Source organism: Sinohyriopsis cumingii, chromosome 16 (genome assembly GCF_028554795.1).
Source record: "Sinohyriopsis cumingii isolate HCF-2022 chromosome 16, ASM2855479v2, whole genome shotgun sequence".
NCBI lineage: Eukaryota > Metazoa > Mollusca > Bivalvia > Unionida > Unionidae > Sinohyriopsis > Sinohyriopsis cumingii.
Genome location: NC_142976.1, coordinates 57,263,786 through 57,288,756, shown reverse-complemented (window position 1 = coordinate 57,288,756; position 24,971 = coordinate 57,263,786). Strand labels below are relative to the sequence as shown.

The following is a 24,971-nucleotide window of genomic DNA, read 5'->3' as shown; positions in this document are numbered from 1 at the left end:
TTCTTAAAGCTAGAAATTTCATCAAGTTTACTTCATTTCCCTTGATCAGCAAGAACTAGACTAATATAATTTATGTATACTCAAAACAGAAGAAACTGTAAGCACTTATTTTATCCATTTACATACCAATTATAATCTTGTCATCTTGATTTGGATTTTGATTTTTTTTTTAACGTAGCTTTAATAATTTTTCAGTCATATGCAAGGATGTCTGCAGTGTTGTAGTTTATAGTGATGTCTAGCACTGGGGCATCATGCTGCAGACATGTAGCATGATGTCCCACCCAGTCACATTATCCTGACACCAGGCCAACCAGCCCTAACACTAACCTCTTAATGCCAAGTGAGGCAGCTGTTAGTACCATTTTTATAAGTCTTTGGTATGACCCAGCCTGGGATCGAACCCATGACCTACCACATCCATCTTGTCATGTTGAGAATAAATATTTGTATCCATTTTATTGTTTGCCAAACAGCAAGTATGTATCTGTCTCCTGTAAACAACAGATCAAAAACACTGCTCGTGGATGCTTTATTGTTTGCCAAACACCAAGTATGTATCTGTCTCCTGTAAACAACAGATTAAAAACACTGCTCGTGGGTGCTAATTATTGGTACATCACACTTTGATTGAAAATCCTCTTGTGGTGAATCATTAAGGATAAGTGCCTTTTATTTCCAAAACACTCTTGTCAAAGAAATCTCTTGAGTTCAATTATTAACAATTACCACCAACTCACTCTAAAACTGGCAAAAAGCATGAAAACTATATTTTACTTTGTTTACACTTGGCAAGCTCATAGATTGCCTAAGGCTAGGTTAGATCCTGAAAGATGGCAAATCCCCCTCTTTATTATGCTTAAAATGTAATTGGTAATTTAAAATGTAAATATTTATTCCTTATTTGTCAAAACTTATCTTAAATAGTAAATATTTACATTATCACATCTATCTGGGAGCATGACTGACTGACTGACTGTGGCACTGATTACAAGATGGAAATGACATGTAGCCAATTATGTAATAGAAGAAAGAAGAATGTGGTACATATTCACACTAAATAAAGGTGATATATATATATATATATACACATATATATATATATATACACACTCACCCAAACCCACAAAGAACCTCCTTAATCCAGACTCTGTTTATCTGGAAACCTCGCTATCCAGATATACTTCAATGGGAATGGAATTCTAAGTGTTCATTTGTTCCATTAATCCAAAAATCTGTATTCTGGATCCAGAAATCAAAAACAGGGACCAAAGTGTAAAATCATTATAAAACTTGCCTTGATAATCCGGAAATAATCTATCCAAAAATAAGAACATTTGAAGAATCTAATCTGATAACACAGAATCACTTACAGAAATTTTAAGGCATGTTAATTTATTAATCTCAGATTGATCAAATTCTGGTGGCACATTATAAACTGACCATATAAACATGTGAGGAAAAACTTTTAAGTATCATCACGGTATTTGTAAACAGCAATTGTATACCAGTAAACAATGTTTTTGCTACTTGCAGACTGGGGTGTTAATAATTAAATAATGTACTGAGATTGAATCATCCACACTTCTGACAAAACATGTGGTTAATAAATTATGAGTCATTCGATCTCTTTGTTCTTGACCAATTGTATGTCACAGTTTGTTGATGGCTGTACAAATAAAGTTAATTGATTTAAGCTTTGGACAGTATAGGGCTTCATTTCAGAATAAAACGCAACATCAATTATTAGCTTATTAGTTAGCTATAGCAATTTTAAAATAGTTTACCATAATGCATTAAAGTGCAAGATGTTCATTTGTATTCTTTGTATTTTTTACAAGCAAGCAGAGATATGTAAAGAAATAATAAAAGAAATAATTTATGCAGTGCCAGCATAAAAAAGATTTGCCAGTAATTGTTTAAACTTATACTTATGTACAAGTGCATGTTATAATAAAGTGAAATAAACAAAAGTCAATAGATGTATTCATTAATTTATTTTAACCATTATTGAATATATATGTACAGTTAGCAAATACATTTGCATATATACATTATGACAACACATTAAAAAAAAAGGTGTGGTTCAATTATCCAGGACTCATTAATCCAGACATATTCACTTGGGATGAAGGTGTCTGGATTAACAAGGTTCCACTATACACAAACATGTACACATGCACTGTGTTGAGATCAAAGAGTATAAATCTTGTTGAACATAAAGCATTACAAATGGAACATAATCCATCCCCCCCCCAAATGTTTGGGACATGCCAAACTGTTTCCTCAGCCAATTTTGCTCTTGTCCAAGGAGTTTAGCAAGTGGATTTGAAACTCTATGAAGAATCAACACTTTCCAGTAAAATGAATCTCATTAAATATTCAGCTCACTAAAAGTTAATTATTAAATCAAAGATTGCAGTACTAAATGAAACATCTTCTTCAGTTTTCTATCAGACTTGCCATATCACTATAATTACTGGTACTAACATCAAAAAGTGAAATTGAGACCTTTATTTCCAATTCAGATACTGAATTTGCATCCATCAATTAAAATGATCTTCACAGAATAAAAAGCAGAACGTGATAAAAATTAAGTTGCGTATAAGTTGGTTTAATCTTCATTATGCATTTATATCATTAAACCAATTTTAACTCATCATTTTATGATGAGTATATATTAAGAGTGACACTCAGTACCTGTAACGGAACAGAGAGGATAAAGGAATACAGAGAGGAAAACTTCCTATCATCGACGTATACATATAATAGCCTCAAGCCTCAATCAATACAAACTTTGGCATTTTATAATATACTGGTAATGTTGTATATTTTAGTACATGATCACTTTTGAGAACCAGATTTGCTTGATTACATTTCCAAAACAAGTCTGGGTGAATGCTGTGTAAATAGGTACTGACTTTTTTTAAAAAATCCCTCCACCATTAATACTGGCCGCCATATATAGCCTGTCGTATGCTGAAAAATGGCGTTAAACCCCACAACAACAACAAAAAAAATCCCTGAATAAGGTGCAGTTGTGTGTCGTTGGTCTGGTCAACCTCTGGGCTCTGTACATTCAACCCTCTATAAACAGGTTTTGATCTGAGATTTATGATCTGAATATTGCACAGTTGCACTGAATCCCATTAACAGCCCAAGGGTACAAGGTGATATATCCTTTCTGAAGACCTGCACACAAATTTTTGTTTCTGATTGGCAATAAAATTAACTGTCTTGAATTTCACAAACCCATTTGGTCAGCTTTCATCACCTTGTGTAACAAAGACTCTGGACTCAATTGATGGAGGATTGGATAGCACTTGTATTGTTTGCTATTGTGTAGGATATCCAGCCCATTTCTGCTCTTTATGTACATCATATCACTGTATCCAGTTACACATGCAATTTGTCCCTAACAACTGACCAAAGGTTATGGTCTGTTGAGCAACATAACGGCTAAATATAATTAACACCATGTCTTTGACAGGCTTGATGCTCACACCTGCTCCCATTGACACATGCCTGGTGCATGTCTGGTTATAAAAAATACTTTGGGCTAGTGCTGAGACCATTGGTCTTTACACTACACTGGCTTCCAAATTTAACAAAAAACTGTCATGCACACTATCTCATCCTATTAGGATAAGACTTGATTTTGTATAGTCTTCTCATGAGAAAAAAAAATCTAGACAAAACAATAAAGCATATTGATCTCTCTTGCCAATAAAATTACATATGAATGGATGTAGAAACTTGATATAAAGTTATAATAAACATTTTTTTTTATAAATTTAATGCTTGTTTTGTTTGTTTATATTTATTAATTTATATAATTGCTGGGGCCATCGGTGGTGTGTGATTATAAAAAATGCACACATCACCAAAACAAAATGGTGATTGAGTAGTCAACAGTCTGGCTGTAAACTGCTTTGGTTACCTAATTATTAAGTGGACTGACTGAAAGTGTTGTTATTAGGCAGCAATAAAAATAAGCTGAGATGCTCCACAACTCATGATAAGCAGTTCCTTAAACATAGTGAGCACCTGCTTTAAAAGGCAATGATAACAGAAAAACTTTTCATCCTGAGATACTTGGTGGAATTAATTAACGAATCACTTTGGTAAGTATTAAATCAATTGCAGGCTTCTTTAAAACCTACTGCTACAGAATGTTTAAAAGGAGACACTGTAGCCCCTGTACATGAATTCCTATTCTCATTAGAGTGGATTAATTTGTGTGATATAAAGTGTTTAAATATGCATACAGGTTATCTCTGCTTTCCCTTTTCCAGTAAACTGATCTTCAGGAGGCTCCAAGCAAAAACTAAGGTTATAACAGTCATCATCAGAGATTTTCTATTTGCTGATGACTGCACCCCTCAATGCTGGCTCTGAAGCTGACATGCAAAGAAACACAGACAAGTTCTCTGATGCTTGCACAAATTTCGGCCTTACGATCAACACAAAGACTGAAATAATGTATCAGCCAGTCCCAGGAAAACCATACGCTGAGCCAAAAATCACAGCCAATGGCTACAAACTGATTGCAGTGAACAGGTTCACCTATCTTGGCAGCACTCTGTCCCAGAATGTCATAATTGACGATGAAGTTAATTCCAGAATTGCAAAGGCCAGAGCAGCATTCAGCAGACTACATGCTAAGGTCTGGAAAAGAAGAGGCATTAGTCTTCAGACAAAGTTCAAGATGTACAGAGTGATAGTACTCATTGTGTTATTATACACTCTCAAAACCTGGACAGTGTACCAGCGCCAATCAAAAAAGTTGAACCACTTCCTAACTACCTGCCTCAGAAGACTCTTAAACATCAAGTGGCAAGACAGGATCCAGGATACTGAGGTCCTTGCCCAAGCAAGACTTCCCAATATCTACACCATCTTGATGCAATCACAGTTGCAATGGGCAGGCCATGTAGCTCGCATGCCAGACCAATGGCTTCCCCAAAAAAACTCTTTTATGGCAAACTTGAACAAGGAAAATGCAACAAAGGAGGCCAGAGAAAATAATACAAGGACACCCTGAAGACATCATTGAAGAACTTTGGCATTAGCTATGTAGTCTGAGTTTAATTCAATGGCATATTTCCCCATGGCAGCCTTGTTTTGGATGCAGTTGGTTCAGCCTTTATACCTATAAATGGAATACAACTAGTGGTATTTGTGCTTTGGCTTCAGTTTTGTGTCGAGATAGTTCACGCATTTTGAAGTAAAATATGGATCATCTTAAAGATTTTCTGGTAATATGAACAAATGTATATTATTTTGGTGTTATGAAAGACAATCTTTACATTACAAAACAATATTGATATTAAAACTGGGTCATGCTTGTAGAGAAGCTTCTAGCAAGACTTACCACCGATGGCAATACATGAACACAGTGAATGAACTGTCATAGGTTTACAAACAAAGAGAAAATCAAACACCAGAAATGTAACTAAATAAATGTTATTTGAAAAAGAACACTGAAATATTATAATGGATGTGTTTTTTTTATTGGCAACCAAGGATATAATGCAACATGGCTTGCCTTCTTAGATAGTCTGCTTATCAGACAGATTACTACACATCATGATGATAAAGATACTAATTTTCTGGACAAAATATTCATGAAAATTTATAATTTTTACTGAACGAAATTAACTGGATGGAGAGAAAAATAATAATTTTAAGTTTCCAGATATTTGGGTAAATGATGGTATCTCCATCTTTCTTTTCTCTTCATTTCTGCTTCCATTTTTATCACCATTTACTGACTAGTTTCTTCCATCATACATTGTCTTTTACATTAAAAACTATTTTCTGTGTACCAGTCTAACAGACTTGTACTAAGTTACTTCTCCACTGCCTCATGTACACTCCATTTCAAAATTCTATCCCATGATCCTGAGGTTTTCTTGAATTTCTTGATTATAATTGAAAATGAGGAATTTTGCTAAAATTGTAAAATTATTCTGCAAAATCCAGAATGGTTATAACCTCTCCTATAAAGGCGATGCTTACAATATGCCAATTCGATTTATGCACTTATATTTTAAGGCCATTTATAACATTGAATAACATTCAATTGCACTACTGTGCTTTTTCTTAATGCCATGTGCTAGAACTCGCATGCAGCTTATGTCTGTGTGCTCATCTCATTGACCACTGAAACAGCACAATTGCTTTCGATTTAAAACCAATTTTCAATTTAAGCCATAATCACAGCAACCCATCTAAGGCATAAACTGTGTGACACCTGTACATGAAAACAGTGTTTTCACTACTGTACAATAAAATAAGTGAAAGTGAGAAAAATCTAAAGATAAATGAATCTCTTTATCTACAGTCATTCCTTTCATCATTAATTGTTTTTTATACCAATCAAACAATATCAAGTTGTCTGTGTATTACAGTGATGTTTTTCATATACCAGTATAACAGTAACTTCACAGGAGCAATTGCTGCTTCAATCAAAATGACAACTCAAACAGAGATATATCTGTGCAATTTGTGAAGAAAATAAAATGTCCTAATGTATAACTGTGACAAATTTTTTGACACTTCACACAATAAAGAGAAGATTTAATACAGCTGGAGTGAGCTGGTATGGAATAACAAATGCAAGTTGCTTGAATACTTGATATAACAACAAAATAACAATTACAATATCAAATTAATGATGACATTAAATACAAAACCCCACCAAAAAAACATTCATGACCCAGGGTTTTAACGAGCTTGTGCATGAGTGATAATCATTAAATGCATGATATTGGTGTTAAATGTTGAAATGTAAATTTACAAGCACAATGAGAATTAGTATAAAATGCTCTGATCTCTAGACGATAGTGGCCAAGGTACATAAACATTATTTGTACAAAATATATTACTTCCATTAAGATTTGGATTTGTCTTAACTTATCAAGATGTCAGCAACATTAAAACTTTTTATATATGAATTTCCTGCGAGTAATCTGTGTATTATAAGGAATACAAGTCATTATTGAATGTTAAGAAATATTTTTACATAGAACTAGGAGCCCAGGGTGGCCTAGTGATCTAAAGCACTCACCTTTACTGATCACTGCCATATCACCTTTGTCCACATGGGTTCAAGTCTCGAGCTCTGCCAATGTGGGTATTTGAGAAAGCTTGTCAACAGCTTCCCATGTGTTGGTGGTTCCTAACAGTGTTGTCCTGGTTTCTTCCTCCACCAGTTATAATGGCCACCATGTATAGCCTATCATGCACTGAAATATGGTATTAAAACCAAAAGAATGGCAACAACATAGGACTACCTTCTTGCATTCACTGGGACTTATATAACCCACTTACTGCCAGGATGCATGCATCAAAAGTATGATGTACAGAGGCATGTAGCTGTATAAAGATGCTGAAGAAAATACTGAGATAAATGTTAGCACACTTGTCCATCTTTAAAAAAATTCTTTAGCTTGATGTCATCACATGGTCCACAGTTTAGGTATCAGCTGTTGGCCGGACAGAATACTTACTGTACTTTATATCTGACAATTGTTATATAATAAGTGTCATGCACTTCAATATTGACCATTCTTGTACTTATTATCATAATATGGGCTGGTGGCCTAAACTGATAAATCTTGAGTCTTGACTCACAAACCATTATATCAATTTAATTAGGATTTCAACTTGTAATAACATCACCACATTGTAACAACAGTTTCTGTTGTATTGAGCAACGTTCTATTTACCTTCTTTCACAGTTGGTCCATAGTAATCAATGCTACAAAAATTAAGACGTTACTGAAAAATACTTAGATAAATGTTTGTGTGCGCGTCCATCTTTAGATAAGTTCTATAGCTTAACGTTATCAGGAAGTAAACAGTTCTATATACCATTTAACTGGTTTTTTTATGTTTGACAGTTACCCTACAAGATTACCTTTTGTATATACCAATATTTGGTTACTGGTTGGTTGCTTAATTAACTAAAATGATGAATCTTATGAATCATGAACCTTTCAATCAATTTAGCTTGATTTCCATTTGTAGGGTGACCATAGTATTGTTGTTGTTGTTGTAGTAGGGTTTAACGCCATTTTTCAGCACATGATAGGCTATACATGGCGGCCAGTATTAATGGTGGAGGAAGAACCTGGAAAAAACCCAGAAAGAACCACCGACCCACGAGAAGCTACTGGCAAGCTTTCTCACATACCCACATTGGATGAATCCAAGACTCGAACCCACACAGACAGAGGCAAGATGGCAGTGATCCGTAACGGAGAGCGTGTTAGACCACTCGGCCACTCAGGGCCCCCCATAGTATTGTAACAACCTTTTCAGATTAAGATGTAAAACAAAATAACTTCAAATTAGGCAGTAGTTTAGCCCCTGGAACATGGTTTTCTTTGAAGTTTGTCCATATGGGTCAAAACACTATCATTCTGGCAGTTTTCTGGTCTAAAAGAATTACACATTGCATCACATTCTCTTGATTCATAACAAGTATATTTGTTGATATTCTGCACAAAATAATGCATCTTGCATGCTTTTGATATATACTATACTGGCATAAAACCACAGATTAAACATGCCTTAAAATTTGGTTGTGTGTTTATTTTACTTATGATTTTACCACCAACAATATGTCCCACTCTAGTGAAATCCCAAGCTTCTCACAGTGACATGTACCAAACTTATTACTGTATCATTAAAATGAGATTTTTGACCAAAACATTAAGAGATTATCAACATTTCACAGGAAGACACAGTAAAATGGGATGATTTGCTTTTGATTAGTATTAGTCACCTTTTTCCTGGAACAGCTTGTTTACCTGGATCAAAAGTTAACATCTAACACTATTACCGGTAACAAAGTTATACTGCATTTTCTTAGATTCAAGACAGAAAGACTTCCATAACTTTAAAGCACAATGATTGTTTTGTGTATTTTAAAACTATTTCACAAGCAGATTAATTAAAACACAAGCTTTTGACAAACTTGTTTTGCCATTACAAAACCTGAGCTCAAATTCACTTCTCCCAATAAATGGTATTACACAGGAATTAAATATATATATATATATGATGAACAGTGCATAAATGCTGCTTATGCTTAATGTATGTCATTAGTTTTAACTGACACAGTTCAATACCCATCCTCTGATGTTGGCACATATTAATCATGAGTGACAGTTCTTGTCTGGGGGTGGGGAGCAGACTGGAGTCATGCTGAGCCGACCCTGATGGGGTCATTCTCCAGCTAATTTTACAAAGCAAACATCTGGGGAAATCTCTATTAGTGTATTATTACTTTACTTCACCTTATTAGGAATTAGACACTTCATTCGAATGTATGAAATTGACATTACCCAAGGGGATACAAACAGGATTTGTTTGGGAATTTTTTGTCCAGCATTTTCATCCTCCTAGCAGTATTTCTCTCAAGCTGTTTAACTCTCACTCGTTTTTTACTTTAAGAGTAGATTCCACCTGGCCATCTTTTGGATCACATCTATATCCCTCAAGGACTTATTAGTACTGCAGGTGGCAACATCATGGGTCATAAAAGAATTGTTGTACTGCCCAATGTGTGGAAAATGGTTAATACACTTTGTGTGAACTGTATATATAGGTCTATGGAGAACTCAGGAAACATCACAGACCCTTTTAGAAGGGTACCATTCCATGCCACAATTAATCATTGTTAATGTAAATGGATTTAAACAGAATAATAAATTTTTTTCTATCTTACTTGATTAGTTTAAAAAATATGCAACATTTCAAATTTACAATTATTTTAGTCAATACCTTTGAAAATAATTGAAATTCCTGAGGCACAAGACATTATTTTCCATAACAAAGCATCAAAGCATTTTGTTTAAATTCTTAATGTTTAATTGTGGGGGGGGGTACAGTCAGGAGGAAATGACGCAAATGAAACCTATACATACACAACTCCAAGGAAGTGGTCAAAATGAACATGTGATCATCATATACATGTACAGGACAATTAAAATAAAGGACAATTAAAATACAGGACAATTAAAATGAATACTTCTGATACATGGGACCCAAGGAACTTGGTCTTTATATATTGATCCAATTCCAACATCACTGCTGCTTGAGTGCTTAGATCCAGTATTGCCTTCACTGATATTATTAATACCTCTCTCTCATCAGGGGAATTCCCATTTTTCAAAACTGCCATTGTAAAGCCTCTGCTGAAGAAACCAACACTAGACCATAACGATTTAAAGAACTACTGCCCAGTTTCTAATCTCCTATTCATTTCAAAAATCTTAGAAAAGGTTGTTCTATCCCAGCTTGTATCTCATCTGAATTCAAACAGTCTTTTTAGCAATGTACAATCTGCATATCGCACTTGTCACAGTACTGAAACTACTCTTCTAAAAGTATTTAATGACATTCTCTCTGCTTTGGATAGCAGAAAGATTAGTCCTCACCCTCCTTGATTTGTCTGCAGCATCTGACACAAAAGACCATGATATATTACTTCACCATCTCCAGCATGTATTTGGCATTCATGATACAGCCTTACTGTAGTTCAAGTCCTACTTGGTCAACAAGACACAAATTGTGTCTGCAAACCGAATACACTCCAGCCCAGTTGATCTATGTTGTGGTGTTCCACAGGGGTCTGTTCTTGGACCTGTTCTCTTCATTCTATACACTCAGCCGCTCTCAAGTGTCATAGATCATCATCCAGTGTCTCATCAATTGTACACTGATGACACCCAAATATACAAATCTAGCCACCCAACTGAAGTTGATGCTACCATCCAAGGTGTAGAGAGGTGCATTTCTGATGTGAAATCATGGATGACATGTAACAAGGTGCAGATGAATGATGATCAAACTGAGGCCATTCTGATCACAACACAAAGACTTTCTCATTCACATCCTTTACCTCAAATAATAAATATCAGCAACACCAACATTAAATTCACACAATCAGTACGAAACCTAGGTGTTACTCTGGACAGTACTCTCACACTGCACCAACATGTCATAAACATATGCAAGGCTGTATATCTTGAGCTGAGACGCATCAGCTCCATTCGCAAATATCTTTCAGTTGATGCCACTAAAACGCTTGTGTGTTCATTAGTACTTTCAAGACTGGACTATTGTAACTCAATTCTGTCTGGTTCACCTCAATATCTACTCCAGAAACTTCAAAACACAGCTGCTCGGATTATACTTAGAGTACCACGATCAGAGCACACCTCCCTGCTGCTCTGTACCCTACACTGGCTATCCATTCGATCCAGAATCAAACACAAAATTTGTTCTCTGTGCTACGTTTCACTGACCGACTTTAGTCCAACATACCTATCCGACCTCACCCATGTGTACACACCAGCAAGATACTTGAACTCCTCTTCCAACAATCGTATACTCATTGTTTCTACTGTGAAATTGAAGTCATATGGACAGCGTTCTTTTGCATACCAGGGCTTGGCAACGTGGAATGAGTTGCCCACTGAACGTAGACACAAGGACACAGTGATCCCATTCAGGAGTGCTCTTAAAACTCACTTATTCCAACTGCAAGAACAGACTTAGAGACCTAATACTGTTTCCTACCTTAAAAATTCTCAGCATGTTTTTTTATGTTTTCTAATTTCATGGTGTTTGTTTTTGTAATCATATCATTATATATGTTTTTGTGTTATAGGTGTTGTCTAATGTTGTAAAGCACTTAGAGCTTCTAAAGATTAGGCGCTATACAAAGTCCTCATTATTATTATTATTATTATTAAATAGGTAGCTGTTATGATGCAATGACTGAGAGTAGTTAAGGTCAATTCAAATTGTGTTCATTAAGTTCATGAAATTGTTTGAATGAAAATAGTGAAAATCAAACCGGATCAAGGCAACCATGGTCACTGAGTGGAAATTAAATTCACAACAAACTGGATGTGATGAGACAGGATGGGTGAACATGGGTATAAATCTATTGAAAAACCATGATATTGGACACTTAATTTACTGTGTCAGTACAAGGACAGAGATAACTTATTGTTTACCTTTTCATGTGTCAGTATGAGGACAGAGATAATTTATTGTTTACCTTTTCATGCGTCAGTATGAGGACAGAGATAACTTATTGTTTACCTTTTCATGTGTCAGTACGAGGACAGAGATAATTTATTGTTTACCTTTTCATGTGTCAGTACGAGGACAGAGATAATTTATTGTTTACCTTTTCATGTGTCAGTATGAGGACAGAGATAACTTATTGTTTACCTTTTCATGTGTCAGTACAAGGACAGAGATAACTTATTGTTTACCTTTTCATGTGTCAGTATGAGGACAGAGATAATTTATTGTTTACCTTTTCATGTGTCAGTATGAGGACAGAGATAACTTATTGTTTACCTTTTCATGTGTCAGTACAAGGACAGAGATAACTTATTGTTTACCTTTTCATGCGTCAGTATGAGGACAGAGATAACTTATTGTTTACCTTTTCATGCGTCAGTATGAGGACAGAGATAACTTATTGTTTACCTTTTCATGTGTCAGTATGAGGACAGAGATAATTTATTGTTTACCTTTTCATGTGTCAGTATGAGGACAGAGATAATTTATTGTTTACCTTTTCATGTGTCAGTATGAGGACAGATAATTTATTGTTTACCTTTTCATGTGTCAGTATGAGGACAGAGATAATTTATTGTTTACCTTTTCATGTGTCAGTATGAGGACAGAGATAACTTATTGTTTACCTTTTCATGTGTCAGTATGAGGACAGAGATAACTTATTGTTTACCTTTTCATGTGTCAGTATGAGGACGGAGATAATTTATTGTTTACTTTTTCATGTGTCAGTACAAGGACAGAGATTGTTGTTGTTGTTGTGGGGTTTAACGCCATTTTTCAGCACACGATAGGCTATGCATGGCGGCCAGTATTAATGGTGGAGGAAGAACCCGGGAAAACCCCGGGAAGAACCACCGACCCTCGAGAAGCTACTAGCAAGCTTTCTCACATACCCACATTGGCCGAATCCTAGACTCGAACCCACGCAGACAGAGGTGAGATGGTAGTGATCCATAACGGAGAGCACTTTAGACCACTCGGCCACTCGAGGCCCCGAGGACAGAGATAACTTATTGTTTACCTTTTAACCAGCATCATCTATGAAAATTATGTATACTATTTTATATGGGTTTTCCTCAATAAAGATAACATTTTATCATTAAATTTATTAAAGTTCTTTGGCCACAAGAGGTTAATGTGATTTTTATTAGAGAGGGAGAGACAGAGAGAATGCAGTTATGAGAGAACATCGGTATGCATGGAAATAGTGCATAAAGCAAGAATGGGGAGAGCAATTAATAATTAGCCAAACAATATATATTCTTTCCTACAATCACCTCCAATCACATGAACAAATGAGTTAAAGATAGCATTACAGTGACAAGGCTTCAGACTGGTCTAATGTTGGCCCTAACCTGTGTCAGTTCACATCCTGTGTGCCCCTGGGACATTTTCTCACCAATAAACCTACTACAACAGCCTACTTGTACAATTTAAATGATCTGGTCAAGAGTGCATCAGGAATTGAGCAACTAAAATTCAGCAGGACCCAAACAAATTTTTATCTTGAGCAGATACTGGTATACTGGGAATCAGTTTTGTGGAAGTCACCGAGTTTGCAAAGTCTGGTTTCTACACAACATAAGCCAATTCATTAATCATTCATCAACTGCAGATTTTCTGAACAATCAGCTGCTCAATTTCCATATAAACAGATAAATGTCATTGCTCAATACTCTGACAACTTACATGTAAATTAAAAATCACTTTCATTCAAAAAATGCACAACGCTGAATTTTTTTCCAAGTTTTAATTATCTTCTCTGGCTTCAAATGAGAATGATCTTTTTATGTAAAATACAATAGCACACATGGCAATATCAAGTATCATCCTTAAAGATTATGAAGAACTCTGAGGATGCATTTAAATGACTTGAAAAGAAGATTGATTTTCATGAGTACATTTGCTGGAACTATCTTGTCATTACTTCACACACCATCAGCCTTTTGTCCAACCATTAACCCCTGTAACTCTTCACAGAGAAAAGCATTATTACTTCATATTATGACATTTCAACTGCTTATCACTTTGCCCTCAAAACAAAGGACACATGACTTCTGACACTGAAAAACTTAAGGAGGATTGAAATTAACAGGTCCAACCGTCAGGCAGGCTGACTTTTTCAGCTCAAAAGCGAAGATGATACTGCTCTCCCTTACGGATAACCATTTGCAAGAGAAAAGACAAATGAATTAACTTCCTGAGTAATGCCAGTGTGCAGTCAAAGACAGAGAAAAGATACTGAATTAATCAGAGCTTAAGTTCCTACTGGGAGTCAACTTGTGTAATCCAGAAGACAAGCCCCATTATCATGTTTTGACAATGGTTCAAGGGAGTAGACTGTTGGCCCATTGATCACTCCCCACTATTCAATTCTAATACCCTTGTGTCACTGAAAGCCCAAATACAAATTAACCAAGCACTACTTCTCAAGTGGACACATTTACAACTGTTAGAAATAAAAGCATTTCATCAAGTATCAGCCCTCCCTTTCCACTCTGTCCAGCTTTGGACAAAGGTAAAGGCCAGATGTAACACTTGCCTTGTTGACAGAATATATATATTTCTTGGCCCAAATACTGAATTATCCCCGTTAACCTTACTCTGGGGAATAACTTTGTCACAACAAAATATCTTATGAGAAACAGACACCCATACAGTTGAACCTAACGACTGTGATACTGTTGTTCTTTTGTTCCAAAGATCTGTTGTTTTGCAAAACCGTTTTATGGATTTTACACTCAGTACAACTATGTACAATTTAAGATCAATTCTTTCATGTCCTGTTGTGTCCAGGCACTATATCTTTCATCATCTACGGAGTAAATCAACACATCACCAACTGGCACCATACAACCATTAAGTTCTTCATTAACAATTAAATCAAAAATTTGTGTTTTTATATAATTAAGGATGTAAATAAGGTGCCCACTTACCATATATCAATCCAGTATAATATAGTCCTTTTTATAAAGCAGATGTGGTCATGTATTCCATTTTTCATTATTAGATAGTGCATATTATGCATAAAATACTCATTATTAAGTAACCTCACCTATATGGCCATCCACTTTGACTCCTGCTACAAGTATTATAGTGAGGGTATAATGTGTGATGCCATCATTGTAAAGGGTTTGCAATGCCTGAAAATGACTCAGCTACTAAATAAAGTAATCTCTCACTATAATGCATGACAGTAGAACAGTCCATGATATACCTCACCATACTGAAACACAGCCTCTCCTATACATATGAGATAGGTGGATGATAATTTATTTCATTTTTGGGACAAATTTAGTTTAGAAGTTAACCTTCCTCATTATAAGGCAACATTGCTTATAACACTGTAAACTTTTATTGCTCCTGTTAACAACATTATAATGAGGGACGCCTGTATATCAGTCTTTGCATTACACATTTAAACACAGGGTCCAAAATACACTGTCCTATTTATGAACCATGCTTTGATGTATATTATGACTGAAACACACACATAAAAAAAATAACTTCACATACAATCTGAACAGAGGGATAATAATACCACACTGCACCCAACATGGCTAATTTATGATATATATATATTCTGCAGAACTGTGATGCATCTCCTGACAACCCATTTCAACCCACCCCACAATGCTACAGTTTGATCATTGGAGAAATACTATATGGTTCAATATGGATTTACTAAATCGTGAAGAGGAAGAGGAAAACAGAGAAAATTAGTCATTTTCTAAATTTATTTGCAATATTACATAATAACTGATGACTGAAATGATCAGACTAATTTTTAACATAATAAAAGGGATTAAGTTTGATAGTAAAAACATGTCTTACCCAACTCCAACCCACAATGGAAATTAATGTAATTTTGTGACATTGGTACTTGATCAGGCAAGGGAATCAAAATGAAATTTTGTTAGGAATGTAACAATGTGATATAGAAAGTCCCTTATTTGTATGATTACAACGCAGTTTATATTTTGTTCCATGAAGGAGAATAAATTATGTGAAATAGAGTACAGTCAATGGAACACTGATAGCTAACCCCATGTTTAATAGTTGTCAAAGAAGATAACTGAAATTTTCATGTGGAACCATTGGTTATCTTTCAGTTAGTCACTCTGACACAGTGATCTTGACCTCTGACTTCAAAATCAAGAGCCTTCTTCCATATTCAAAGTGCAAGCCATCCATAAAGTTTGGTACAAGGTTTGCCATGCAAAACTAATGTTACCGTGTGGGTACCATTTTTATTCATTCAGTCGGTAGCCATGATCTTTTACCCTTTGACCTTCAAAATCAACAGTGTTCTTCCTTATCCCTACTGCAAGCCATCCACAAGGTTTGGTAACTGTAGCATGTGGAGAAATGGAGTAATTGTGCAGAAATCATTTTTCTTTTTTTCAGTCACTGTGACCTTTACTTTTGAAATTCTGGCCTCAAGATTGATATGGTTCTTTTTTACACTAAGTGCAAGCTATTCACAAAGGCTGGTACCTGCAGATTATGGAGAACTTGAGTTATTGTGCATAAATGATTTTTCTTCCTTCCATAACAGTTACACTGAACTCTGAGCTTCTGACTCCAAAATCAACTGGATTTTTCCTTACTGCATGTAATTCACAAAATTTTATAACTAAAGATGGTAGATAACTCAAGTTATTGTACAGGCACAAAATTGGTAAAAGACAGATGGATGGATGACGAACATCTTAACATAATATGATCTATTTTATGTACAAAAGATGTTTCTAGTATAACTGGCCTAAATGTGACCCAAGTTTTGTTCTGGTAACCTGAAACAGATTTTCAAAATCACCAGCTTATATTTTGCTTTACTGAACAGATGTTCACTTTTGTGTAAGATTCCCCCTCTCACTCACCCATGACCATAGAGTCTGTAATATACTAGTGATTAATTTTATACACTGCCAAATGTATGTCACGAAACTAATATAATGACTTCAAGTTTTTTTGCCACTGATGTTTTTAGTGCATAGGAGTAATGCCTTTCAGGATACACAATGTTCTTAATGCACAGGAGTAAGGCCTCCCAGGTATACACATGGTTCTCAGTGCACAGGAGTAATGCCTTTCAGGATACACAATGTTCTTAATGCACAGGAGTAAGGCCTCCCAGGTCTACACATGGTTCTCAGTGCACAGGAGAAAGGCCTCCCAGGTATACACATGGTTCTCAGTGCACAGGAGAAAGGTCTCCCAGGTATACACATGGTTCTTACTGCACAGGAGTAATGCCCTTCAGGGATACACAATGTTCTTAATGCACAGGAGTAAGGCCTCCCAGGTATACATATGGTTCTCAGTGCACAGGAGAAAGGCCTCTCAGGTATAAACATGGTTCTTAGTACACAGGAGTAATGCCCTTCAGGTATACACATGGTTCTTAGTGCAAAGGAGAAAGGCCTTTAATGTATACACATGGTTCTCAGAGCACAGAAGGCCTTCCAGGTATACACATGGTTCTTAGTGCACTTGAGTAATACCCTTCAGGTATACACATGGTTCTTAGTGCAAAGGAGAAAGGCCTTCTGTGTATACACATGGTTCTCAGTGCACAGGAGTAAGGCCTTCCAGGTAAACACATGGTTCTTAGTGCACAGAAAAAAGGCCTCAGTGCACAGGAGAAAGACCTTCCAGCTATACAAACGGTTCTGCACAGGATTAAAGCTGTCCAGCTATATGAACGGTTCTGCACAGGATTAAGGCCTTCCGGGTATACACATGGTTCTCAGTGCACAGGAGCAAGGCCTTCCAGGTATACACATGGTTCTTTTGTGCAGAGGATAGACTTGAACCTCACAGGAAAAACAAAATGAATTGATGCAAAGATGCTAAATGTAAACAATGAAATTGATTAATTGCATTTTAATCATCTCAAATCATCAAATTAGCAGTACCTTTACCAGAAACAAAACACATTTGCAGGGTTTAATGTCTTTTTCCAAACATCTGTCAAGTTTTCTCTCTATTATTTGATTAAAAAGTTTGAGAAAAATACTGAAGAACAGTCACGTGTTTTGTTCTTATTGTACATGATGAGGCAACATACCCATGTCATCAGTCGGTCAAAGAAATGGGTACAACTCATTAAAAGCTCAAATATTAGATACTCGATACTAACACTAACCAAAGATCAAAGGAAAATCAAAGAGCCTTTGGATAACACAGAAAACATTTAACAATAACTGATGCCATCTTTTGATATTTATAATAGTTTCAAGGGATATGATATTAGTTACAATAAAATCTATCTATAAAGGACATAAAAGGGACCACTAAAATTTGTCCTTTTTGGAAAGGTGTAGTTTATATTGAGGTTTAACAAGATAATAATAATAACAACAACAAAAAATAATGATCACAAAGACTATTCAGAGAATGTAACTCAATTAGTAAAAACATCTGCAGTGTAAGTGAAATGCCCTGTGACCTTTGCAAATTAGGCCATGATCACCAAAACCGATAAAAACTTGAGAAAGGCATCTAAGTCCAGGTATGATTCATTCTTTCTCAAAATTCCTTGATTACATGCCGAGTGGTACTGTTGCACACCTACTCTGCACAAACCCCAACCGATACAGAATATTATCCTGTAAATTTGCTCATGGTCACAAAAAGCTAATCAGGTCATGTGGCTCGCTTAAGACACCTGTATATAAAAAAATTTCAAGTTCTGTTAAACCAGAGGTAGGCAGACTTTCCAGTGCAAGTGCCGCAAACACAAATTTACACCTTGTCACGGGCCACATAGTTCATTAAGTAAAATAATTAATATTTGAATAGCAAAAACAAAAGGTTTTTCTAAATAACATCTAATTAATTTTCAGTTGTTAATAAACAACTGAAAACTTAAACTTCAAAAGAAGCGCATTTATTTGATAAACAGAGTAACACAAAAAGAGTCAGTGTGAATGATGACTTGTTCCTAGGCCACATGAAAACCCTTGGCAGGCCGCATGCAGCCCACGGGCAGTAGTTTACCCACCCCTGTGTTAAACCACAGTGGATCAAGCTGCTGTCTTTTACCTGTTTGGAATCTAAATTCTTCACTAAATACAATGTATCCCCCATGATTTTGAAAATCAGTCAATAGTCACCACAACCTAATGGTCTTGGACCTTCTCATGGGATCTAAATATCAAGTTAGGTCTCCTTTGGTTCAATAATCTTTTTTTTAGATATCTTGCTTACAGTGTCCGTGTTAGCACAGCCTCAAGAACAAAGAATGGTATTATGTCAACTAGAAAGTTGAATCAAGTTCACCAGTAGCTCAAGAAAACATTGGAATTCCCTTATGCATCTGTGTATCCAATCTGGTCCTGTTTTGTTGGACCATATGTGATAGACCTTGCTTACAAGCTTGTATCCAGTACTATACAAAATTTACCTCTCTGAGAACTTAAAAGAAAGGTCAAACTCTCCAGAATCTAACCAGGACTTGGTATCCACTCAACAGTTTCTAAGAATATCTTGCTTCCAAGGTAAGTGTGACTGATGGACATAAAGACAGTATAAAAACCAACACCTCCCTCCCATGGAGAAAACATACCCGTAATCAAGGACACACCTGCCAACTTGATAATTTACTCTGTAGACTTACCTTCAACCTCTGTGACACCGAGTCAAATATCAACCGGATTCCATCTTGTGACAAGTTTAACACCAGGTCAAACTGAAGTGGGGCCTGAAAGATATGAAAACACAGTTTATGCTTAATGAAATGACTAAACACAGTAGATGAATGGATGGATAGAGAGTTAAAGTCACAAAAAGGAAGTGGGTAGATAGATACAAATTTCTCCCATGATAAACTCAAAAAAGCCAGTTTGATAATTTTTCTAAAGAAAGCAAGGGGTGCATTTAAGATTTTAAAAGTTGGGGCTGGGTTTATCATGAAAGATGAGTTTATAACCGAATAAATATGGCAGATACAAAGTCAAACCTGCAGCATCAACCATCTGTATATAGTGAACACCCTTGTATAAAGGTCAAATTCTTGAAGCTGTATGAGCACAAAACTCCAGCTCAAGCTTTATACTAAATTAAGATGTGATACTTGATGTAAACCTGAATTAATAAAAATCTGCATGCACATAACGGAATAAAAATTCAGCAAGTCCTGAAAGTTATATGGTTCTAACTTTGTTATAGTGAATGTCAGTACTGCATGGTTTGTGTGCTGACTCACAACCAAAAGGATGCACATTCAAATTTTACTGTTGTATCAGCCTGGATTAGCTACTATGGTGTATCCTTGGGCAAGCCACTTCAATTATTCCAGTACTAAATAGTCTACTTGTGCTGCTGTGCTGCAAAATAACTATCACTGTAATGACATAACAAATTCCAAACATACTTATTGTAGTCTCTTTCCCTAGATTTTTTGGACAATAATTAGATATTCAATTAGACATGATGGTACAATCCCTTGCCTGACATTTAATAAAATTTTTCTAGCAATGAGTGTCTCTTTAATCTCTTTTATGTCACAATAAAACCTAATCAACCACTATGTGAACATCTCTGAAATTGATACACGTCAATGATATCCCTCATTTTACCCAAACTTTACGTCTTATGAAACTAGAGATATATTAATGGAACATGGATGGTCCTACCATTGTTTGAAAAACACCTAAATGTAAAAACTCAACCTTGGTGCAACAGAAAACAGCAGACATGGGTGGAATACACTGTACTCAATTACATATTATTTGCACTTTTATTTTGATATCAGGAAGTACCTTGTACTCCAGAACACACTCTGAGTACAACAGCAAATTTGGCATTAAAACTGTGAACCATTCTGTGCAAACATTTTCAAGTTAAAATTTTGAAGCTGATAGATGTACTAATATGTGTACACAACACGGATCCAATACAACTAAATGGGTAAAAAAGATCAAAACACACATCATTAATTTATATTAAATAACTTGACTTTTGTCCTTTTATTGTCTTAAATGTTAGTGACATTTTCCTGGACTTGGAAACTGACGCATGGGAGCCCAGTGTATTTGAATTATACTGCATACAACATAAAATCAGATTTTGTCTCTTTTTTTCCCCTCGAATTACCTGTGTGTTTTACCTAGCTCAACAGTAAATGCCTCATTTGATATCTAGTTAATGATGCCCTACACTCACTTATTAAATGATGCCGTATACATTCACAATCACTTAAAAAAATGATTCTGCTCTTAAAGTCTTTAACTTAAGAAGGAAAAAAGGAAGTAGGAAAAATGAAAAAAATTAAAACATTATAAGTTTCTGTTTGAAATTAAAACAGCACAAGGATTCATATTCAGTTTTACAATATTCGTGATCATTTAAGCTAAATATTGTTGAACCTAATAACTATTATGTGAAACTTAATTAAAAAGGATTGTGTACCTCATGTCTGTAATCATTTGATTTGAAAATTAAAAAACTTAAGTTTTTAAAAAAAGTAAATAATGCTATGATTAAAGGAATCTGGTATGCAGTGCAACATCAGGACTTGTTTCTCTTCTATCCAGATGGTACAGTTTAAGGTTGCTGAATTTTATCCAACTGCAATTGTCAAACATATTCCAATTGTACATTTTCAAAAGCACCCATCAGGTGCACTAGTAGAATTATTTTTGGCAGAGGGGAAGCAAACATGTAGTGATCAGCAAAGTAAAGTTTATAAATGTAAGGCAAAACATGTTCAGAAGTGAAATAGTAAGTGGGAGGGGCAAGTGTCCCCCTAATGGCCCAATGTGTGGGCACCCGTGGCATACATACTCATACTTGTAATCCTAAACAGGAACTCATTTGTACTTGTACTCTAACAAAAAGAACAGAAATACTTGCATTTGTACTTGAGTACTTTATAAAGTACTCCATGTCTAAAGTACAGATGTGGAGAGACTGACAAGGTTAACACATTAATGATTGGGTATTAAAAAACAACAAAAAGACACATGCAACATCAAGGAGTCAAGACTGCAAATGGCCTGCAGTTCTTGAAAATTAAAAGTAATATGAGATGTCTGGCAGGTAAAAAGTTATGAATATATTAGACCTGATTCGGAGTGGCCCTCTTTTGTCACTGACCAGTTCTGACCACATGGACAGCAGTTGGCTACAATAGCATAATGGCGAGTTACATTGCCATCATAAAGAATGGTAATAAATTGTTGGACTCTGTTGAGATCTAAATAAACTATTGAGCCCTGCTTTATTCATTGTGGAGAACTACAGAATAAACAGAAAAGGGAATTGGCCTCTAATAGCGATGATATTTACCAAGAAATTGATGACATTGGTCAATTTCACCACAGCCAAAGTTGAGGTTCCTGTTAATTGCCATAAAATGCATCTGCCATAAACTGCAGAGCAAAATATTCTTTGCTGCCAAGCAAAACTTTACCATTGTCATTTATGTACATTGGACATGTGTAAGACAGCAACATCTCGAATCTGTGTTAGTGGGAGTATAATTGTACATGATCTTACATACAGTAATTCTACATATCACTTTAATGACTTTCCACATCAGTGATATGGGTGTGTCCACTGTCCCTGTTTGTTAAGCGTCCTGCTGCTAGAAAAACATTTCTGACTAACTATTCAAGATTCTGTTTTCTTTTTTCTTAAAAAGTTGCCCAAAATATAACAGTAGATTTTACTGTACATTTGCACTATTTTGCCATTTTCATTTTGTTGTTAAAATTAGATGGGCCTACTCACTATAGTTCACATGAATGCCTTAAGAAGTCGACTATGCATAGGAACTTGAAGGAAGTAAATGTAAATTACACCTCAAAATCCACGGATTTATTAGACCCAATATAACCACAAATCTAGCCACAACAGTTATTTTATTGCAAGCGTTATTAAACATACAAATGTGGTTACTACAATCCTATGGAATATGATCAACAAAGCGAAATCATGTATTGGAAAAAAAACCTGCTTGATAGGTTTATGCATGTCTTCCCCTGAGGGCATTCTTCTTTCATCAGAGCTACAACACACTAGACAGTGTTTTCGTCACAGGCTTGTAACTGTGATGACAATGTTGAGCCTCGGGGCCAAAACTGTTCTTGTTCACACCAATAAGCTACATATCATAGATGAACTTGATTGGATGATGTAAAAGCCGAGTAAATTATTTGTTTTGACAGGAAATCCTTATAGTACATGACTGACAAAGGAAAGGACAAATGATTGATTATTATTGACGTAATTTATACATTATTTTAATGCAACACAAAAAATTCCACTGCATGTAAGTTTCATCTGCAAATTGATGACGCTTTCAATAACGTTTGTCAAACACCATACACTGCGCTATTCCCAACCCATCAACATGAATAATTATAAACACAACTTGCATAACTGAATTCTATTAATTCTTTCATATGACGTATATTTTTTTGTGAAAATAAATATATGCAGACACAACTAGAACTGATTATAATATTAATAAATTCTGTCCAGATTGAACAACTCTAATACTGACAACCAAGAATCCTCTCATTCTCACACATCCATCCACACAAATCTTGCCAGCAGAAACTTGGTGATCCTAACAAGAAAGTGGTCAAGAAATTTGTAATAAGGGAAAAAAATTATAATACATTCTTTATATATATATATATATATAATGAAATTATGACTAAGGTTGGTATATATGTCTGTTATTAGTAATATCTTGAAATATAGAAGATGAATTAGGGATTTTTTCTTCTTCTTCATAAGTTCAGTCAACCAAGATTTTTTTTTACATTTCTATCTAATGATATAACATTAACTGATTAACAGTTTACACTGGAATGATTTCACATCAAGAACCACCATGTCACTGATGACAACCCATTTCCACAGTAGACCATATATATATATATATATATATATATATATATATATATATATATATATATATATATATATATATATTATAATGGCCCAAATACAAAAGAGTATCCCCATGTTTCAAGCTAACAAAGATCTTTGTCAGGGGAAGAACAACTTATATCATCCACACACACACACACATATATATACACACACACAAAGTAAAACACCTCTACACTGAACATTCTTGCAACTAAATTTAATTTTTATGTGGCATGTCTTTTCATAAGCACTATGTGGAGAGAGAGAGAGAATAATTATGACAAAACATTTGTGGGCATGTGTGCATGCATGCACAAATTAAGAACGCTGGTTCTTAAAATAAATATTTAGTGGAAACTATGCTGAATAACTTATGTTCCTTCCAAAATTTACATTCAGTCACTTAAATAAATACAGTTGTTATACACAGTCTTCAAGAAACATTTAAAGAATGAGAGAATGAGATACATTTATAATGTTTACAATTAAAAGTCCATCAGAATCATGAACAAATATCCATAATGTTTAACAAAAAATCTGTGTAATTCATAATGTTCCTAATCCAAATTCTTCTAGTTTCTTCAAAGTAGGTTTGGGTACTGATTCACAGTCAGACAAATTTATTCTTTATGGATAGTTCAATCCAATGATGCTTTTGATTCTTCTGACACACCGGCATGCACGTGAAGACCAATGACAGTCATGAATATATGTGTGTGTGATTTAGATTTTTAATGTAGCTTTAACAATTTTTCTGTCATATCACTATGATGTCTGCAGTGTGACAGTTTATAGTGATGGCTAGCACTGGGACATCATGCTGCAGACATGTAGCATGATGTCCCACCCAGTCACATTATCCTGACACCAGGCCAACCAGTCCTAACACTAACCTCTTAATGCTGAGCACCAAGCGAGGCAGCTGTTCGTACCATTTTTGTAAGTCTTTGGTATGACTCAGCCGG

General features: G+C 35.3%; 1 protein-coding gene across 2 annotated transcripts in view; it reads right to left on the bottom strand.

Annotated features, from left to right (window-relative positions):
• Positions 1-24,971, bottom strand: part of LOC149780477 (phagosome assembly factor 1-like) — a 90,807-nt gene that overhangs the window by 45,068 nt on the left and 20,768 nt on the right. For both annotated transcript variants that reach the window (XM_089937438.1, XM_089937439.1), the window contains exon 3: positions 19,739-19,822. In XM_089937438.1, the coding sequence (XP_089793564.1) occupies positions 19,739-19,822 (84 nt within the window). The remainder of the gene's footprint in view (positions 1-19,738; positions 19,823-24,971) is intronic.